This window comes from Somniosus microcephalus, chromosome 4 (assembly GCF_052327205.1).
Source record: "Somniosus microcephalus isolate GS21.2 chromosome 4, FLI_Smic_1.0, whole genome shotgun sequence".
NCBI classification, from domain to species: domain Eukaryota; kingdom Metazoa; phylum Chordata; class Chondrichthyes; order Squaliformes; family Somniosidae; genus Somniosus; species Somniosus microcephalus.
The window spans coordinates 114,167,880-114,185,792 of record NC_140990.1 but is presented as its reverse complement, the minus strand read 5'-3'; the positions used below and the strand labels follow the sequence as shown (position 1 = coordinate 114,185,792).

General features: G+C 46.9%; 1 protein-coding gene across 1 annotated transcript; it reads left to right on the top strand.

Annotated features, from left to right (window-relative positions):
* Window positions 1-1,127: 1,127 nt before the first annotated feature.
* LOC147119679 (uncharacterized) lies at window positions 1,128-17,242 on the top strand. Its single transcript, XM_085983764.1, has 7 exons — window positions 1,128-1,277; window positions 3,422-3,545; window positions 6,066-6,161; window positions 8,586-8,725; window positions 11,875-12,021; window positions 15,522-15,697; window positions 16,535-17,242. Exons 1-7 carry the CDS (start codon window positions 1,145-1,147, stop codon window positions 16,550-16,552), a joined length of 834 nt encoding a protein of 277 aa, XP_085839890.1. The 5' UTR covers window positions 1,128-1,144; the 3' UTR covers window positions 16,553-17,242.
* Window positions 17,243-17,913: the final 671 nt, after the last annotated feature.

Sequence of the window (17,913 nt, the reverse complement as noted above, 5' to 3'; positions counted from 1 at the left end):
AAGAGGCTCCAATGGAGAGATAAACATAGGAGGAATAGAGCTCCATGTTGATCTGCTTGTTGACAGCATCCTCACATTCCTTGTGATAGTTCTGACGCACTTGGGAGGCCATCTTAACTCTTCCTGTTGCAAAGCACTGAGCTCAAACTCCACTGCAGTAACAACCTCACACTGGAGAGGTGACTCATGCTGACCCCTCCTTGCCACTCCAGGAGCCACGTGGCCTCGCCTCCCGGAACGGTGTGGGTTTCTTGCAGGAAGCACACCGCATACTTCCCGTCCCGAAGTACCGAAAAGTTATTAAATCTGCGGCTAGCTTCCCAACAGGCACTTGTTGCGATGATTGTTGTTTGATAACTGTGGGGGGGGGGGGCAACCCAGTCTCACCCTTATTGGTCCATCAAAAAGACCCAATGACTGAGGATCGGTTTCGATTCGCAGCGCCTTTTCCACTCAATCCCATGCGACCTGACAAGATGCTGTCTCTCAATCAGCACGGACACCCATTGGACGAGAAAAATGCTGACGTCACTTGTCACAAGGATTTGATTAACGCTGCGGTTTGATTGGTCAACGCACGGTTAGAGTCCCGTATAAAGCAGAGCTGTGGGCTGAAGAAAGGTAAATACAGAGGTGAGAGACGCTCAGCGAGGTTTGACCTGATATTCTGTGGAAGTAGTTTCTGGAGTTACAGCAGAGCAAGTTTTAGTGAGCGGGCGATTGTTTCTCTCCCTGCTCTGTTTGTTTTCCTTCTGTGTTTAGTTGGGAACCAAAAGTTTCGGGTTGAAGTTGGAGCAGTTTCTGTGCTGATGATGTTTGAGATAGTTGCTGTAATCTCTTATTTAATTATTTATAAGCCGCTGGTTAACCGGCGTGTTTGGTTTTCCAGGTCTTGGGGTGGTCTCCTGGTCTCGGCTGCTTGAATCCTTCTGATTTAGGCTAAGCCTCTTTTGTAAGCTACTCGGCCGGGAGTGCAGCGCTGCAATCAGAAGAACATAAATAGGCCACTTGGCCCCTCGAGCCTGCTCCGACATCATTTCTGAACCTCCTTCACTCTTTGCTGCCACATTACCGTGTCTTCAAGATATGTTAATGACCATTCCTAACTGAGCTGATTGTCTCCTTCTGATGCAGATCCGATTAAATGTCATTCGGTGTAAAACTAGCAGATATGGAGAGTGGTGCCAAAATCAATTTACCTTGTATACCTTGGAGATGTGGCGTTCCAAAGGCTGTGGTGAGCCCTCTGATTGAACGGGAAGAACTCTGCGATTCCGGTAAGTTGCTTTTTCTTTCTACTCACTCGGTCTCTGAAATCCAGATGTTTGGGAGATCCCTGGTTTAGCGGCCGAGTCTGGAGAAGGTTCACTCGGTGTCCTGGATGTTTAATGTCTCTTGACTATTAGAATGATCTCTCTTCTAATGGTGTTAAGAATCTTAAACTTTCATTCATGTAGCGTCTTTCATGACCTCGATGTCCCAAAGCACTTTGTGCCCAATAAGACATTAAGTGTAGTCACTTAAGTTGTGATGTGAGCGTGGAGTTTAATCTCAGTCCAGATCTAATGGCTTGCCCCACATCTTTCCACTGTCTCTAATCTTATTCTGGGTTTGTAGAGAGGAACTAGATGTGAGTAGAATTTTTACGTTGCAAGTTGGGTGTTGGAGGGGCCCTTGCTCTCAAGAGCTGTGACGGGGCACTAGTTCACTTGCTGGGCCTTAACGGTTTGGTAAATTTGGAAAATACTTTGCAAACTTGTGAGAAATATATCAAGGCATTGTAACATTTAATTTGTAATGAAACTGGGTCAATTAATTAGAAAACAAATTAAACCTGGTCCATCTGCAACTCGGTCATGATGGGCGGAGTTTAATGCCCACTTTACTGATCAACTTGTGTCGAACTGTGGTTCTGCTGGTACCGCCCACACCTGAAGGTTATGGGTTAATTCCCGTTACAGACACTTGAGCATAATAAAATCTAGGCTGAGACTCCAGCGCAGGACTGAGTTCTGCATTGGCTGGAGGGTGAGATGTTGAACCGAGGCCCTGTTTGCTCTCGGAGATTTACAAGATTCTAACAGTGGTTGAAGAGCAGGGAGTTCTCCCTGATGTCCTGGCCAATATTTATCCTCAATCAGTATCACTAAAGCAGATTATTTGGGCACTATCATTGCGGGAGCTTGCTGTGTGCAAATTGGCTGCTGCGTGTCCCACACCGACAGTGACTCCACTTCAAAAGTACGACTTTGGCTGTAAAGCGCTTTGAGACGTTTGGCGGTCGAAGAGGCGCTATACTGATGCAAGTCTTTATTTCCCAAGAAAATCTGAACTTTGACCAGAACCGATGCTATCGGACAACAGGAAGAGGAGGAGGCAATTTAGCCCCTCGAGCACTATTCTGCCGTTCAATGAGATCATGGCTGATCTGTGACCTAACTCATTCCCGCCTTTGCCCCTTCTCCCCGAATACCTTTGGTTAACACATCTGAGTTAAATTTAACATTTGAGCTATCAATTGTTTGCGGATGAGTTCCCAAATTCTACCGCCCTGTGTACTGTCATCTCTCCGAATAAAGTTTCACTTTCTGCACCGAACCTGGTACTGCCGGGTTAGACACTTTCGATGTGAAGTTTACTTTTCAAACTTTGTCTCGGTGACCTACCCGTCCGACCCGGCTATTCACGTGGGCCACTCGAGTGATCTTTCCAATCCAGGCTTTCGGGAGTCTGGGCTCACAACCCACAGACCAGGCTGGGTTCAAATTACTGCCGTGAACAGACCGAGCCTGGAGAGTGTTCAACTTCTCACTGGGACCGAACCCATTGCCTGCCGCAGTCTCTGGGCTGGAAGTTCCCGGAGGATTATAACTGGCTGGGTTAGAATGAAATGTCGTCATCCTTTGCTGAAGTGGCTTGGGAGAGAATGAACTGTTCTGACTCGGGTTATTGTGTCTCTAACGCTGGGCTGGGATCCCTTTCAAGGCTTGTCATGCAAGATGTGTCTATCGTAGAATCCTTTTACAGCGCAACTTCTGCTTTTGTGACCGACAACCTGCGATGCTCCGTGAGCGCCCGCCGTTTAAACCGAATAACGAGTTCGGAATGGATCTGTTTGGTGCCTGTATATATGCTCCTAAAATCAAGCGAACCCGAGCGAGTGATTTTGAAGGTTTGGCGGCCGAGGATTTACCCCGTTCCTTTATTAACCGCTCACCCTCTGTACACGGAAAGGCTGCGAATTCCTACTCCGGGGGGTGTCTTTTGTGGGATCGAGGGCTCAATCCAGACTCGGATCCTGGAGTTTGTGAAAATGGCTGTAGACTGCTTAGAATACCGGCTTGGCCTCAGTATCAGGGGGCGGTCAGAACTCTTATATACCATCACCTAAACTCCTGCCTCTCTCCTCCTGTCTGTGCAGAGGGCGGAGCGTCGAGCGCTGGAATCCCCAACACTCCCCCGGACACGGTAAATTCGCTGGCGGCCAGGAGACGGTCCACCGACGGCCGACTGTTCGCTGCTGAGGGTCCGGCCCAGCCTCTGGGGTAAGTAATGCCGAGTCTCCGTCAACCTCCAGCGGCGGAGTCCTTTAGATTAGCCGTGTCACCATTCAGTCTCCGCGTTGGCCGTGAAGACCAGGCTCAATGTGAGGAATGAGTTCGGGTTTCCAGGAATTATCCAGGATCTCTGAAGACCCTGCCTGATCCGATCTGGCTTGTCTGTACTCCCCCTCCGCCGCCCGGTGACTACCGAAGGATTGGTGATTAGCTTCGTTGAGTTGGGGTTCGAACTGGTTTAGCATAGATTTTAGGGGGGATTGTTGCTGCCAGAAATGTAACATAGCATTAATTTAAAAAGCAGACCCTCCAAGGTAGCAATCTCTGGATTATTCCCAGTGCCACGTCCTGTGAGTAGAAATGGGAGGTGAATGAATGGCTAGAGACATTGTGCAGGAGGGAGGGCTTCAGAACCCTAACACATTGGGAGCAGTTCTGTAGCGGGAGGGGCCTGTTCAAGAAGGCCGGCTTGCACCAGAACAAAGCTGGGACCAATACTTCTGGACAAGTTAGTAAATGTTGGGAGGGTTTAAACTAATTCGGCAGTATGTTTGGGCACCAATATGTAGTATTTATAAAGTAGAAATAAGATGTACACTACGGAGTTCTAGTTAGAAATACAGAATTGGGTGGGATCATAGAAAATAACGTCCAAGTTAGGTTTGGAGTACATGTGTGCACAGGTTGGTGAGCTGCAGGCGCTAAAAACCACGAATATGTGGCACTAATGAGAACTGGTTCAAATGTGAGGATGGGATGCTTCATATGGTGATTCCGAAGTCTTCAGGAGAGATGGGGAGGGGACCAAGCACGAAGGGTAGCACTTTTGATTGAGGATCAAAGGCAGAATCTTTGATTGTAGTTGAGAAACAGTGTGGAGATATTGGGCTACTTGGTGTATTTTATAGGCCATTAAATAGTGAAGGAGATACATGGGCAGATTTTTCAAAAACTAGAGATGCATGAACGATAGTAGTGATAATGGGACACTTTAACTCCCTCTACGGAATGGGGCAATGATTTTTTTTTCAAGGAGGGAATTCAGGTGTGCTCAAGAGAAATTTATTTATCAGGTTTATTAGCCAAAGAGGAAAGGAGGCATTGCTGGATGTAGTCCTGGAACTAACTCGATCAATTGGCGAATGTCACATTTGGAGAGCATCTCGAATATTTATCATAGTATGGTAAGATTTAGTCCAGTTACGGAGGGCTATTTTCAGTGAATTGATTAGGATCTGGCCCGGGTAAATTGGAGTTGCAAGACTTGATGTCAGACATGACAAACCATGAGGGTGAAACCAATCGACTGCAACAAGAGATAGAAAGGCTAGCAGAATAGGCAGGCAAGTGGCAGATGGAATTTAAGTGAGGTGATGCATTTTGGGAGAAGGAACAGGGAGCGGCAATATACACTTAAGGGCGCAACTTGTGTAGGGACAGAGTGACCTGGGAGTTAATGTGCATAGGCCCCTGAAGGTGGCAGGACATATGAGATCTTGGGCTTATTAAATAGAGGTATTCAGTAAAGAAGTTATGCTCAACCTTTATAAAGCGCTGGTTAGGCCACAACGGGAGTATTTCATCCCGTTCTGGTCACCACGTTTTAGGAAGGATATGCAAGTCTTTGCGGGTACAGACGAGATTTACCAGAATGGTTCCAGGGATGAGTAATTGCAGTTACGTGGATAGCGAAGCTGGGGCGGTTCTCCTTGGAGCCGAGGAGGCTAATCGGCTGTTTAATAGTGTTTAAAATCAAAGGGTTTAGAAAACTTCTTACAATGGCTGAAGGGTAGCTCACGAGGACACAGATTTAAGGTGATTGGCAAAAGAACCAAAGGCGACATGAGAAACTTTACGAGTGGTTAGTCTTTGGAATGCACTGCCTGCTGGGATGGTGGATGCCGACTGAACAGTAGCCTTAAGGGAACTGGATAAATGCTTGCAGGGGATAAAAGTGCATGGATTGCACGCCGAAAGAACAGGCGCAGGCGCAGACTCTCACTACTCTCTGGATATCGTGACTGTCGGCCTTGCTCTGGCGGCTCCTCACTTCACAGTTCACTGGCTGCAAGTGCAAGTGGAACAGTCAGCTCGAATGCTGTTTGAAGACTCGCCTTGTTAATTCAGCCTGGTTACAGCCCGGGAGCCAGGGCTGTGGTTCATTGAGCCTCTTTAAACTGTGGCCAGAAATCGGCTGGCTTCTCCCACCTGCCCAATTTGGTCTCCTTTGAGAACCGGCTGGTCTTGGTCGTAATTTCTCCCACCGCCAGTTGCTCATATCTAGACTTCACCAGTAATTTGTCCGGTAAATTAAGCTCGAGTTCCTTTCCAGAACAGTGGCCGATTCACCAGGTAGTTAACTCCCACAGTCAGGACTAACTGAATGTGGTATTAATAACCAACAGGTTTCACTTGGTTCCATATAACGCTTCCTTATTTCAGCCTGAAGATGGTCTCCCTCTGATAAAGATAATTGGATGTTCAATGAATCGCCTTCTCTTCCGGCAGGCTTGCTGCAGCCCAACAATCGGGAGGTGCTCGAGGTCACGTGGCGATCCCCCGGAGTCCCAAGCTGACTCTACCTCGAACTCCTACCGTTCTCAAGTAAGTTGCAAACACGTCGGTCCGAACTGGGCTTGTTCCTTCAGTGTCCAGCTTCCCCAATGATTTGACTTTTTAGGGCGGTGCATTTTAACCGAGAATCAATCGGTGGGATAAATGCATGGCTCTTGTTGCAACTGTTCTTTCTCACGGTCCCGGGTCTGATGGGGGCCAGGGAAAGATTGCCTTGTTTCCCTTGCTAATAGTTGGGCTAGAGCCCTGCATACAGCTTTGGGGTCGCCATTAAATGAAATGTGATTGCACTAGAGAAGGTACAAGGGGATTTACCAGGATGATGACAGGACTGGAGAACTTTAGCAATGAGGAATGATTGGATGGGCTGGGGTGGTTTGCATTGACTTGTATAAACTGGGGTCTAGATAGTGGATAGGACGGACCTATTTCAGTTGGAGGTCAATAACTAGAACAGATTGAAAGTCGTCTTTAGAGGTGTTTTAGAAATGTTCACCTGGGGTGGTGGGGTCTGGAACTCGCTATCTGAGAGGGTGGTAGAGGCAGAGACCCTCATCGCATTACATAGTACTTGGATATGCACAAAGTGTAGTAACCTGTAACGATACGAACCAAAAGATGGAAAGTGGGATTAGACTAGATGGCTATTTCGACATTACATGATGGGACGAATGGCATCCTTCTGTACCGTAAACTTCCGATTGTGATTTCCATCAATCCCGATTCACCACATTGAGCCTCTATCTGCTGTTGTCACCCGTGCTAACTGCTCTCCTGTCAAATCAAACCTCGAGTTTCGTATTTGCCTCGGATTCATCAGGATTAGTTAAGTGAAGTCATGCCGCCCAAAAGTCAGTGTCCGGATATCGCCTTTTGAGACCTGTGAATTCTAAATTCACGCTGCTTCTTGCAGTGATTCCCTGGGTTAAACGCACCACTTAGGAACTAAGCTTCGATCGGTTTTAATTATTTAGTCTGGACCTGATTTCCACCGCTTCAGCGGAGTGTTGGGCCATCAGGTATCCCCACTATCCATTTAGAATAAGAGGTGGGGATGGGGAATGGCTCCAGTGTAGTGTCACCTCTGGTCTCGTAAATCTGATTCTGAGGCGTTGGCTCCCTGTCTGTTGTCCGTGCGTGAGGCTCCAACCCGCGCAGTTCAATTATCTAACCAGGAACTAGCGACCCTCCAGTGACTCTGGGGCCGAGGGGAAGTAGGACTGGGAATAGAAGTGACCATTGCAGACCTGGTGATTTTTGAAGTTCAGAGCCAGATTAGCTATCGCAGCCCCGCTAATGGGTGACCTGTGCTAAGGAAGTCTACAGGACTCCGAGCTGCTCTCGCTCACCCCGAAGGTTTGAGCTTTCACTCGATGCTGGAGGACATTTTCCCTCCGAATAACCCTGAACTTAAACAGCCCGAGACCTGGCTAGAGGATGATCACCAGCTGACTCATGACTCCAGTGAAGCCCCCTATAGTTCAGGTCCTGGCACCTGTCCCAATTCCTGCTCACCTTGTAAATTACTGGGGTTGGGGTGCAAATTGAACCTGGATTTCCTTAGGAATTCGCCACTTTTGTGGGAGTGAGGCAGGGAGGAGACAAGCGAGGTTGCTCCCAACTGAGCAGCAGCTGAGTGAGGAGGTTGTGGTTTCAAGTCTCACTGCAAAAACCTGTACAATAATCTAGGCTGACACTCCAGTGCAGTACTGAGGGAGTGCTGCACTGTTGCTGGTGCTCACCTTTCAGATGCGACATTAAACCCAGGCCCTGTCTGTTCTCAGATGGACCTAAAATCTCCCATGGCACTAAAACAGCAGGAGTTATCCGTGGTGTGCTGGCCAATATTCCATCAATCAACGTCAGTGAAACAGATATCTAAAAATACTGCAGATGCTGGAAATCTAAAATAAAAACCATGCTGGAGGTCAGGTAGCATCTGAGAAACAGATTTAACGTTTCATGTCGATGACCTTCCGTCAGTACTGGAAAAAAGCAGGAAATGGAACAGATTTATAAGCAACTGCAGGGGCTGGGAAAGTGGGGAGGGGATGAAAGAACAAAGGGGAAGGTCTGTGATGGGATACAAGGCAGGAGAGGTTCAGATAGTCAAGGCAAAAGGAGGTGGTAATGGGACAAGTTAAACAAAGTATCAGATTAAACGTTATCTAGTCTGTTTGTGGGAGCTTGTGTCCAGATTGGCTGGCACGTTTCCTACATTACGACAGTGACTACACTTCCAAGTTTTAAAGCATTTTGGGACGTGAGCTATATAAAACAGGTCTTAAAATAAACTTGCTTTCTTTCTCTTTGGAGAGCTTGAATTGTTGGTGCGAATCAAGTTCATGAAGAATAGACTGTCTAATTTGTAGTGTTGGCCAGACTGCGTGAACTAACTGCCAACTCCGCTTTTCTGGGTGAACTAATCACATCTGTGCTTCCCTTTATCCCTAGGCGGTCCAGGAGCCATGTATACTGGAGGCCAATGAGCTCGGAGGAGCGGGAAATGTCGACAATCGCTCGATTACAAAGGGAGACGGCAGAGCACAGGCGGCTCAACGAAGCAATGAGGCATCTCGCGATTGCTGGCACAAGTAAACTGGTTGACTGCGCGTGGCTGATTTGGAAGAGATTCCAGGTGTCCCTTTTGTAGGGAGGTGTCTATAGCCAGTGTTGGAGAGATGAAATGCAAGGTTCATTAATGCTATTTCGTGAGGCTGACTAGATAGCCCACAGGCTATTTGTAACCCACTGAACTATGGGGAGAAGGCTGGTGTGTATGGGGTGCGTAGGTTGTATTGCCTTCCAAGTAATTCAGATTCTGTTTCTACAACTGGAGCTCTACCTGCGATCATGTACAGAGTTCAATTTGATTCCCAACATTGTCCATTCTAAAAGCTCATTTTTCATGATTGCCACTGTCACCAGTTTCATCTGAGTCTGTTCTACAAGGGAAATAATCCCGGACCATTAGCCAATTCCATCAGTTAGTTGATCAGAGGCTGATGGTCAGTATTTAACACCGCGGCAGAGGCTAATAATTGGGTCCGTTTGAAGATCGGCTTCTTTAAACTGAGTTTGGAGTCACCAGTCGTCTGTATCTGTATTGTCTCTTCCACTCGGAAGTTTCTTCCCAGCAGGATGGCGTGGCACCACATCCCTACTGAGCATCCCGGGGATGGATAGCGCTGAATGCTTTCACTAGCACTGAGTGACTTCAGAGTGGCCTCAATTCCTTCTGGGGCCCTGGATCATTCTTCCTGTGCCGATACATAAGGCAGTAGCCACACGACACCGCTCCATTCTGTCTTGGGCTTTTAACTCCAGCTCATCCTTTCAAGTTCACTTCAGCTGCATCCCTGTTGGGTTGCGCCCAGCTCCACATTTGTTTAGGATCTTTGTCAGGAATACAGGATATGATTAATCCAGGTCCATCTTCTGGCTGATGGCATGCAGTACACTTGGACCATCGGATCACGGTAAAGCTATTAGGATAAATGATCGTCCACGAGAAAACATTGGGTGGGGTCTCCCACTATCAATGGCCTCCAGGATCTTGCCCAAGTGGTTATGTTTGAGATGGTTCTATGCAGGAGCGGGCACATCTCTGAGCCTGATCATTGCCATATTCCAATGTAGAGCTGCTGACATGTCAAGTGGTGTCCCTCGTGTTTCCCTCTTCTGAGATGGATGATGGCCAGTGAATTGCTGTCGTTGATGCTCTGCCAGAGTCCAGCAACTCTGCCCCAAGGCGTGAGACTGTCCTGAGCCTTAATCAGCACCACATAGGTGGCCCGTTTCTCAAGTTCTGGGAGAACTTGAATATTGACCTTGTGCCCTTCTGAGCTGCGTCACTTCAAACGCCCTCCTGTTAATTCTGAAATGGTCCCCTTGCTCTGCTGATGTATCCAGTTTTATAGAATGTTTCTTGCTGTTTGCCTTCACTTGCACTACAGCAACCTCTTCAGCTCCTGCTGTGGACTTTCCGTTAAGGGTTCAGAAAGTGAAAATCCCGCAACTTTTAAATTTTGGGGGTGACTGGAGAAGTGATATCCCAAGTGGGAAGCAGGGAGATCCATGAGGAGACACCCAGATTTCCAATATGCATCGAAGATTCCACATGACAAACTATAGGTTGACTAAAAGGTTCAGAGATTACATTATAGGCTGTGGAGCAAACAGGCTATTTGGTGCAACCTGTCCATGCTGGCATTTATGCTCAACTTGAGCCTCCCCCTGTCTTTCGTCATCTAACACTACCTGTAGCCCTCTATTCCCTTCTCCCTTAAGTACATCCATACTATTTGCTTCAACCACTCCCTGTGGTAGCGAGTTCCACATTCTCACCACTGAGTAAAGAAGTTTCTCCTGAATTCCCTATTTGATTTCTTGTTGACTCTCTTATATTGATGGCCTTTAATTTTAAAGACCTCTTGGGTCACTACTCAGCTGTCTCTTTCAAGAGAAAGGAGACCCAGCCTGTCCATCCTTTCCTCAAGCCAGCTAGTTATCCATTTTGCTACTTGTCCCCTGACTCTGCATTCTCTGACTTTGTTCATCAGTCTCTTTTGTAGTACCTTATTTGAAGGCCTTCTGCAAATCTAGATAAATTACACCTACTGCATCACCCTTGTCTGCTCTCCCTGTTGCCTCTTCAAAAAAATTCAGAGGTTGAACAAACAAGCTTTCCCTTTTGATTTCAATGTTGACTATTCCTTTGGCGTTTCTAGATTTTGTTTTCTTCTTTAGTAGGTATTCCATTTATATTTCCTACCATCATTAAGCTGACTGGTCTATAGTTCCCTGGACATGTTCTATCTCTCCTTAAATATAGGTATATTCGCTAACCACCAGTCCTCTGGCACCACCATTTTTAACGAATTACTAAATATATGTAGTATGAGCCTATCTCTTCGCTAGATTATTTTAAAATGTGCAGATGTAACCCATCTGAACCAGGTTTTTCCTTAGGTTGATTAGTTTATTTAATATCTCAATGCACATTTCTAATTTTGCCTTCCAGCGTCATGTCCACCTGTTCTATCTCCCTGGTAAATATAGAAGCCAAGTAATTATTTAATTTCTGCCATCTCTCTATCGCTGCCTGTGGTATTATCCTGTCCATCTTAGTGGCCCTATTCCCATTCCGACCTCTTTTTTTTAGCTTGTCTAAAATATATTTTACGACATGTTCCTTGATTTAATTTCATAGTCCCTCTTTGCCTTCCTAATTGTTGACTTCTCTCCTAATCTCGTCGTATTCTCCCTTATGCTCTCCCCTTGCTGTCCACGTAATGTATGCCTCTTTCCTTACCCTCATTTTTCCCTTGTGGCTTTAATCATCCATGATATCTCATTAGTGTTCAGTTTGTTTTTAGCACAATCTCGAGAATGCGAGCTTGGGTGAAGGATACAGTGGGCACTTGCTAGTCAGGCTGAGGGTCAAAGGTGAGAATCGGGTCTTGTGGGCAGACTGGGGAAGGCCTGATGCCTTTCCCATCTTGAGTTAATCTACAGGAAGACATTGGATTCATCAATTCAATGTAAAAATGGCAAATTTGTAGCTAAACCTGGGACCGGGTAAAGAGGTGCTTGTGTGGGGGGAAAAACCGGAGGGAATTTGGATGGAGCAGTGTCTGCTAAGTACCTATCGGTAGTGTGGAAATGGCAAATGCGTGTTCGGTCTGTAAGCGGACTGAGCTATCCGATGCCGCCTTAATCTTGTGATCTCCTCTCCGGTCAGAACATGAGGAATTCCATCCCGCTCACCAGGCCGATCAATATACAGCTCCACACAAACAGGCCAGCCGAAGGTCACCGGGAGTTCGGATCAGACCAAGAGTACAAACTGTCGCACTTCATCAAGGATCTCCGCAAGTACCCGCCCTCGGTGAGTGAACACCGAGAACCACGGTAACATTTCACCATCCATTTAACGCTGAGGAAGAATCCCAAGATACCTTGAGCTGTTTGTCATTAAAAGCCCTGATGCCTACATAAACAGGAGCAGGCTATTTAGCCCCTCGAACCTGTTCTGCTATGAGATCATGGCTGATCTGTGACCTAACTGCATATACTCGCTTTTGCCCCATATCCCTTAGTACCTTTGGCTAACGATCGATCCATCTTAGATTTAAAATTAACAATTGATCCCAGCATTAATTGCCGTTTACAGAAGTTCCAAACTTCTAACACTATTTTATGTCGAAGCGTTTACTAACTTCACCCCTGAAAGGTATGGTTCCAATAGGCTATGTCCCCTAGTCCTAGACTCCAACCAGGAGTAATAGTTTCTCTTTACCTTCAGTTCGCTTTTAACTTCAACCAAATCCACTTAACCTTAAATGCCAGCTAATACCACTCCTGTTTGTATAATTTCTCCTCGTAAGTTAACCCTTGGCAGTCAGGTATTCTGGTAAACCTACACTGCACTCCCTCCAAGGCCAAGCCAATATACGTACCCGTACGTACCAGATTTAGGAACCGCTTCTTTCCCAGGGCTGTCATCCTACTGAACGCCACAAATAAACTCTAAAGCCTGCACATCTGCCAATGCACTTTATTATGGTTATGCTTATGTTAATGTATTACAAGCCAAATGTATGTTGCATGTTTAAATGTCTTAATCTAAATGTACACTCAGGAACCGCAAGCCTATATTTCGTTGTACTGCACTTGTGCACTAACAATGACAATAAAAGTTGATTTGATATCCTTAAGGTGTGGTGCCCAGAACTGCTCAGTTCTCCAGGTGTAGTCTAACCAGGGCTTTGTCTAACAGTAGCATAACTTCTACCTCTTCCCCCTTGGTTAATCCTCGAGATATAAGACCAGCATTCATTAGCTATTTTTGATTTTCTGTAGCTGTCCGTGAAATTTTAACGATCTATGTACATGGCGGGAGGCTTTTTTTAGACCTCTACTGTTACTAGCTTCTCACCATTTGGAAAGTACTCTGATCTATCCTGCATTCAAAAGTGGATGACCTCACACGTGCTTTGAAATCCATTTGCCACAGTTTTGCCCATGCGCCTTTCTATCCCATTTAGGTAATAAATAGTGAATAGTTGAGGCCCAACACATTCCTGTGGGACAGCACTAGTTACATCCTGCCAATTATCCCTACTGTCTCCTGCCACTCATCCAATTTCCTAACAAGGTTAATGATTTGCCTTTAATTCTATGAGCTTGAACTTTTAGCTAACAGTCTTGAGGAGTTTATCGAATGCCTTTTGGAATTCCATAGACCCTCCTCCGACTCCACCTCCGTCAGGCATGACCTGCCTTTCACCGATCCATGTAGGCTTTCTGATCAGCGGCTTTCTGATCAGCTGCCACTTTTCAAATGTTTAGTCTCTGCATCCTTGGATTCTAGTAATTTCACAACAGGTGTTGGGCTAACTGCTCTAATTCCTGGTTTCTCACTCCTTGAATAGCGAGTATCATGCAGTTTTCCCACTAAAGGAATAGTTGTTGAATCGAGAACAATTTGGAACATCATAGTTGGCGCATCTGGCATGTTCTTATCTGCTCCCTTTAAATCCCTGGGATGGGAGCCATTGGGTCACTTAGTGCCATTACTGTTTGCTTTCATTGAGTCCACATTTCGTTGATGTCTGGCATTATTCAACATGGCCACCATTTCCGTATTTTCACTTATCGATTTTCAAGGGGGCGCATGTCACTCACGACCACCTGCTTTTTCCTAATAATATAAATGTAAATAATTGATTGGTGCCATAATCTGAGCAGATGAAGCCCATGCTGTAATTGAGTAAGGAAATGGCAGACTTGCGAAATAATAAGAGGAAACTGTAGAATTAATTGGCTTTAAATCTAAGAATGGTAATGGGGGCTGAAGATTGACAAATCTCCACGACATTAGTGGTAGATTGACTGAGCACTTGGACAACGGAGCCAGCATAGCGTTGTAAAGGGTAATTGATTTGCCTATTTTTCTTGGTCACGTTCTAAATGTAATTAAATGGAAATTAATTTAAAGGAGTTTTGTGCAACTTGGTAAGGAAATGAGTGCACAATCCTTGGTAAACAAGAATTGAAATGGAGTAGAGGAGAATGTCTCGCAGATTCTCAAATCAAAAGTAGCAACAGCAAGGCCGGTTTAAGAGCGCATACAAACCGAACACTGGGTTTTACTAGAAGCAAAGAATTGAAGAGCAGAAGTTCTGGTTAATTTGTATAGGACTTCCTGTACTGTACACGTGATCTCTATTGAAAAATGAGGCACTGGAGAAGGCTCATCGGTGCAAGAAATTGCACGGATCAGGAAAGACTAGCTGGCTGAGGCTGAGGTGACCTGATGGAAGTCTCCAGTTATGCGGGGCTTTGGAGGAAACAACTAGACAGATGTGTCTTCTTGTAGAGAACCCAAAACTAGATCATAAGATCGTCCCTAATTAAACCGAGTAAGATTTCAAGAACTACTTGATAGAATGTGGAACTGGATACCACGAGGGTAGTTGAGGCAAATAGTATAGATGCATTTAAGGAGCAGCTACATTAACGAGGGAGAAAGGAATACAAGGTTGTACCCATGGAGTTGATGAACTAGGGTTGGAAGGAAGCTCTTGTGTTGCTTACAGCAGTAGGACTGAGCGGCCTGTTCCTGTGTTGGGGATTCTATGTAATTCTACGGATGTTATTTATATGGACTTCAGAAGGCGTTGGTTTACGGTTTCACGAAATAGACTGTTGGCATAAATGAAAGCACATGGAAAAGGAGGCAGCCATTTTAACATTGGTTAGCAGGCAGGAGACAATAGAGCTACTGGACATGTCCTCCAATTGGCAGGTTGTGACTGGCGGTTCCCCACGGAATCCGTACTGGGGGGGGCGGCGGCTTTTCACTTTCAATGAGTTGGATGAAGGAATAGAGATCCGTATATCCAAGTGTGTTGACGAGAGCGAGTTGGATGGCGCAGTTAGTAGTGTAGGTGGGAGCAGCAATTTTCAAAAGGCCACTGATCGAGCAAAACTGTGGCCAGCTGGAGTATAATGTAGGGAAGTGAGGTCATCCACTTTAGACCCTGAGGAACTTGGATCCGAGTATTTTTATAAATGGTCAGCTAGGAACTGAAGGAGTAGAGATTGAGGCACATGAGCAGATCATTAAACTAGTGGACAGGTACAAAATAACTTTACAAGGCTATGGGATGTTGGGCATCCTCGAGTAAAGGCCATCAGTGGAAGTACTTGGTTGTACAGAGCTCTGTTTGGACCACCTCTGGAGAACTTGGTTCAGTTCTGGGCAACGCGCCTCGGGAAGGATGTATTGGCCTTGGAGAAGGTGCAAGACATTGTATGCATTGATATCAATCCTGGGATTGGCGAATAGATTGAGATTCTGCACTAACGCTATTGTCATTCCAGACACACAACCAGAGGATGCACCGTGCCAAAGCCGTTCAACTTGTCTTGCCCCAAGAAAAGGGAGTGCAACGATGCGGCTCTCGGGCAGTATATCTCGATGGCAGAGTACATTGACATGTTTGAACATCGCACACAAGCGAGAGGCGGCAAGCGGGCCAGGCGCCAGGAGACACCAGGTACTACAGTCGGCTCTTCTCCCGAACATTCTCGGAGGCCCTCTCTTCGCTCCCCCTCCTCCTCCTCCTTTCCCCCCCGCCCTGCCTTCTCCGCGCTCTCTGCCCATAGTCTTCAATTCAGAAACCTTGAAATGAGAACCGATTTAAACGTTGATTTCCGCCCCCCAAAATTGTCATGTTCGAGCATCTCTGGACACGCCCAGCTCTTACTGCCCGACCCGAACAACGCGGTGCCCGAGCTAGTATCGGAATCTGCCGCTCTGACCAAGGCCCACGGCGGGGCTGTGCCTGTTGAGAAATGGCTTGAGGCCCAAGTATTTTTAGAGCCGGGAGAGGCCTCGCCACCTCCGGGCTGGATTTGAATCTGACCCGAGGTAAACTGACAGCGTCTGAGCTGTGAGACTCTGCCAACTAATGGCTCTGGACATTGAGACCCAGGAATCGTCCGTTTGTTTCCCAACAGGACCCTGGGGATTGGAGTCTCGTTCCCTGACGGGTTATTGGAGGGAGGTCGGATGAACGGGCCCGCACTCTTCCTCATTGTCAATCTGCTCTTTGTGCTATTAACGTACAAAGAACTGGGTAAAGGGAAGCTTGTTTAAACTGGACTGAAATAACTGGGTGGGCGCGGGTAACCATCAAACCCTGGATTTGTATCCCTTCTCCCAGCGGGTTGCGACATGAACGGGAAGATCTCGGGTCCTGCTGAGTGACTCGGTCTATCGCGGGCTGTCCGGGACACAAACTATTAGAGCGGGGCCGGGGTGAGTCCAGCTAGTCAGAAGTCACTGTCTTGAGACTGAATTCCGCGTTTCTCTTTCCCTCTGCACTTTACAGATGAACAAGGCGGGTTGAGGCTAAAGGGAGACTGTGAAAACCGGGATCAGTGAGCAGTCGAGAGCCGGAATTTCCTGATCAGTGTGTCCGTTTGTCGTTGCTCAGTCCGGTCTTATCCAAGGGCCTCCTTTGTGAAAACTCTTCCATGTTTTAGTTTTACTACTGCCACCGGTATAATCCTCATCTTGCGGTCAGTGAATGATTCCGGTCCGGTTTAGTGTCTCGTCAAAACCCAACCAGGCAGCGGAACTGTTTGCTAAGCTGAAATTTTGAAAACGGGCCAGCGCCCGAGAGGTAACGTTTTAAGACCGGGGTTTATTTCACTGCTCCAAGGTCACGCGGGGCCTCAGCGGGTCAGTGAAATTTTATTCATTCTTCAGACCGATCCGCCCTCCGCTGGCGCTCACCCGGCCGATTCGTCAGTCGCTGACCTTATTGGATCAGATATGTTTAACTTTGTTTGAATAGTGATGCACGAGTCTCTAATCGCCAAGATTTGCTCTTCCTGACCCCCAGAGGGGAATCTTCCCCAATCCAAATCTCCTTTCCCTGTATCTGGTGTCGAAGATGCTGATGTCCGTTACTGCGGGACTGTGGTCCCAGGGGAGCCGGGCAGTAAGTGGCCAGGGATTGTCAAACTCGGTACATGTATGGATGTGGTTTTAATGTTTAATACTTGTTTGTACTTAATAAATACCTTCCACGTAAGGTTCTGGTCTCCGGTGTTTTGGATCTTGAACAGCCTAGCTTATTCCGGGTGAAGTGAAATTCGCTGTCGCAGGAATAGCAAATGAGACTGGGCCGGAGCTGGTTAAACTCTGGGTTAGATCGTGTTGTATTGCGAATATCCGGTGGTGCATTAACAGATTTCGGGAATGTCCAGTTTTGGAATAATGTGACTTTTTTTTTTATCCTGCCCCCCTCCCTCCATTCCTGCGGACCTGGCCTTATTAGGCCGCTCCTCCTGTTCACGGACTCGCCCCGCTGGCAATGGAGGCCCAGCCGATTCACCGAGTTTAATGGGCTAACTCAGGACTCGGGTCCCCAGTCCCAGCACGGTCAGTGTTCCATATTAAATCATCAGTCTGAACCGCTGCTGCCACCTGCCTTTAACCTTTAATAACAAAGCATTATTACCTCGAGTGCTGGACCTCCTTCTCCTCTTTCCCCCCCGCTCCTTCTCATCATGTTGCAGGATGTCACAGGGCTGGCAGCGTGCGTATGGAGTCATCAGCGCCCCACAAGTTCCAGCTTTCCACATGCAATGGTGCCCATCTGCTAGAAATTCACTTACGCTGGGACAGGGTTGGGCATAAATTGAGGGGCCTAAAAGTGGACAGAAGAGGGGTCAGAAACCAGGGGAGACAGATTTAAAGTAA

Coding starts and splice junctions, on each gene's coding strand:
- LOC147119679 (XM_085983764.1), top strand. CDS start 1,145: ATGTCATTCGGTGTAAAACTAGCAGATATGGAGAGTGGTGCCAAAATC. Junction 8,726..11,874: donor TCTCGCGATTGCTGGCACAA/GTAAACTGGTTG, acceptor CTCTCCGGTCAG/AACATGAGGAATTCCATCCC. Junction 12,022..15,521: donor TCCGCAAGTACCCGCCCTCG/GTGAGTGAACAC, acceptor TTGTCATTCCAG/ACACACAACCAGAGGATGCA.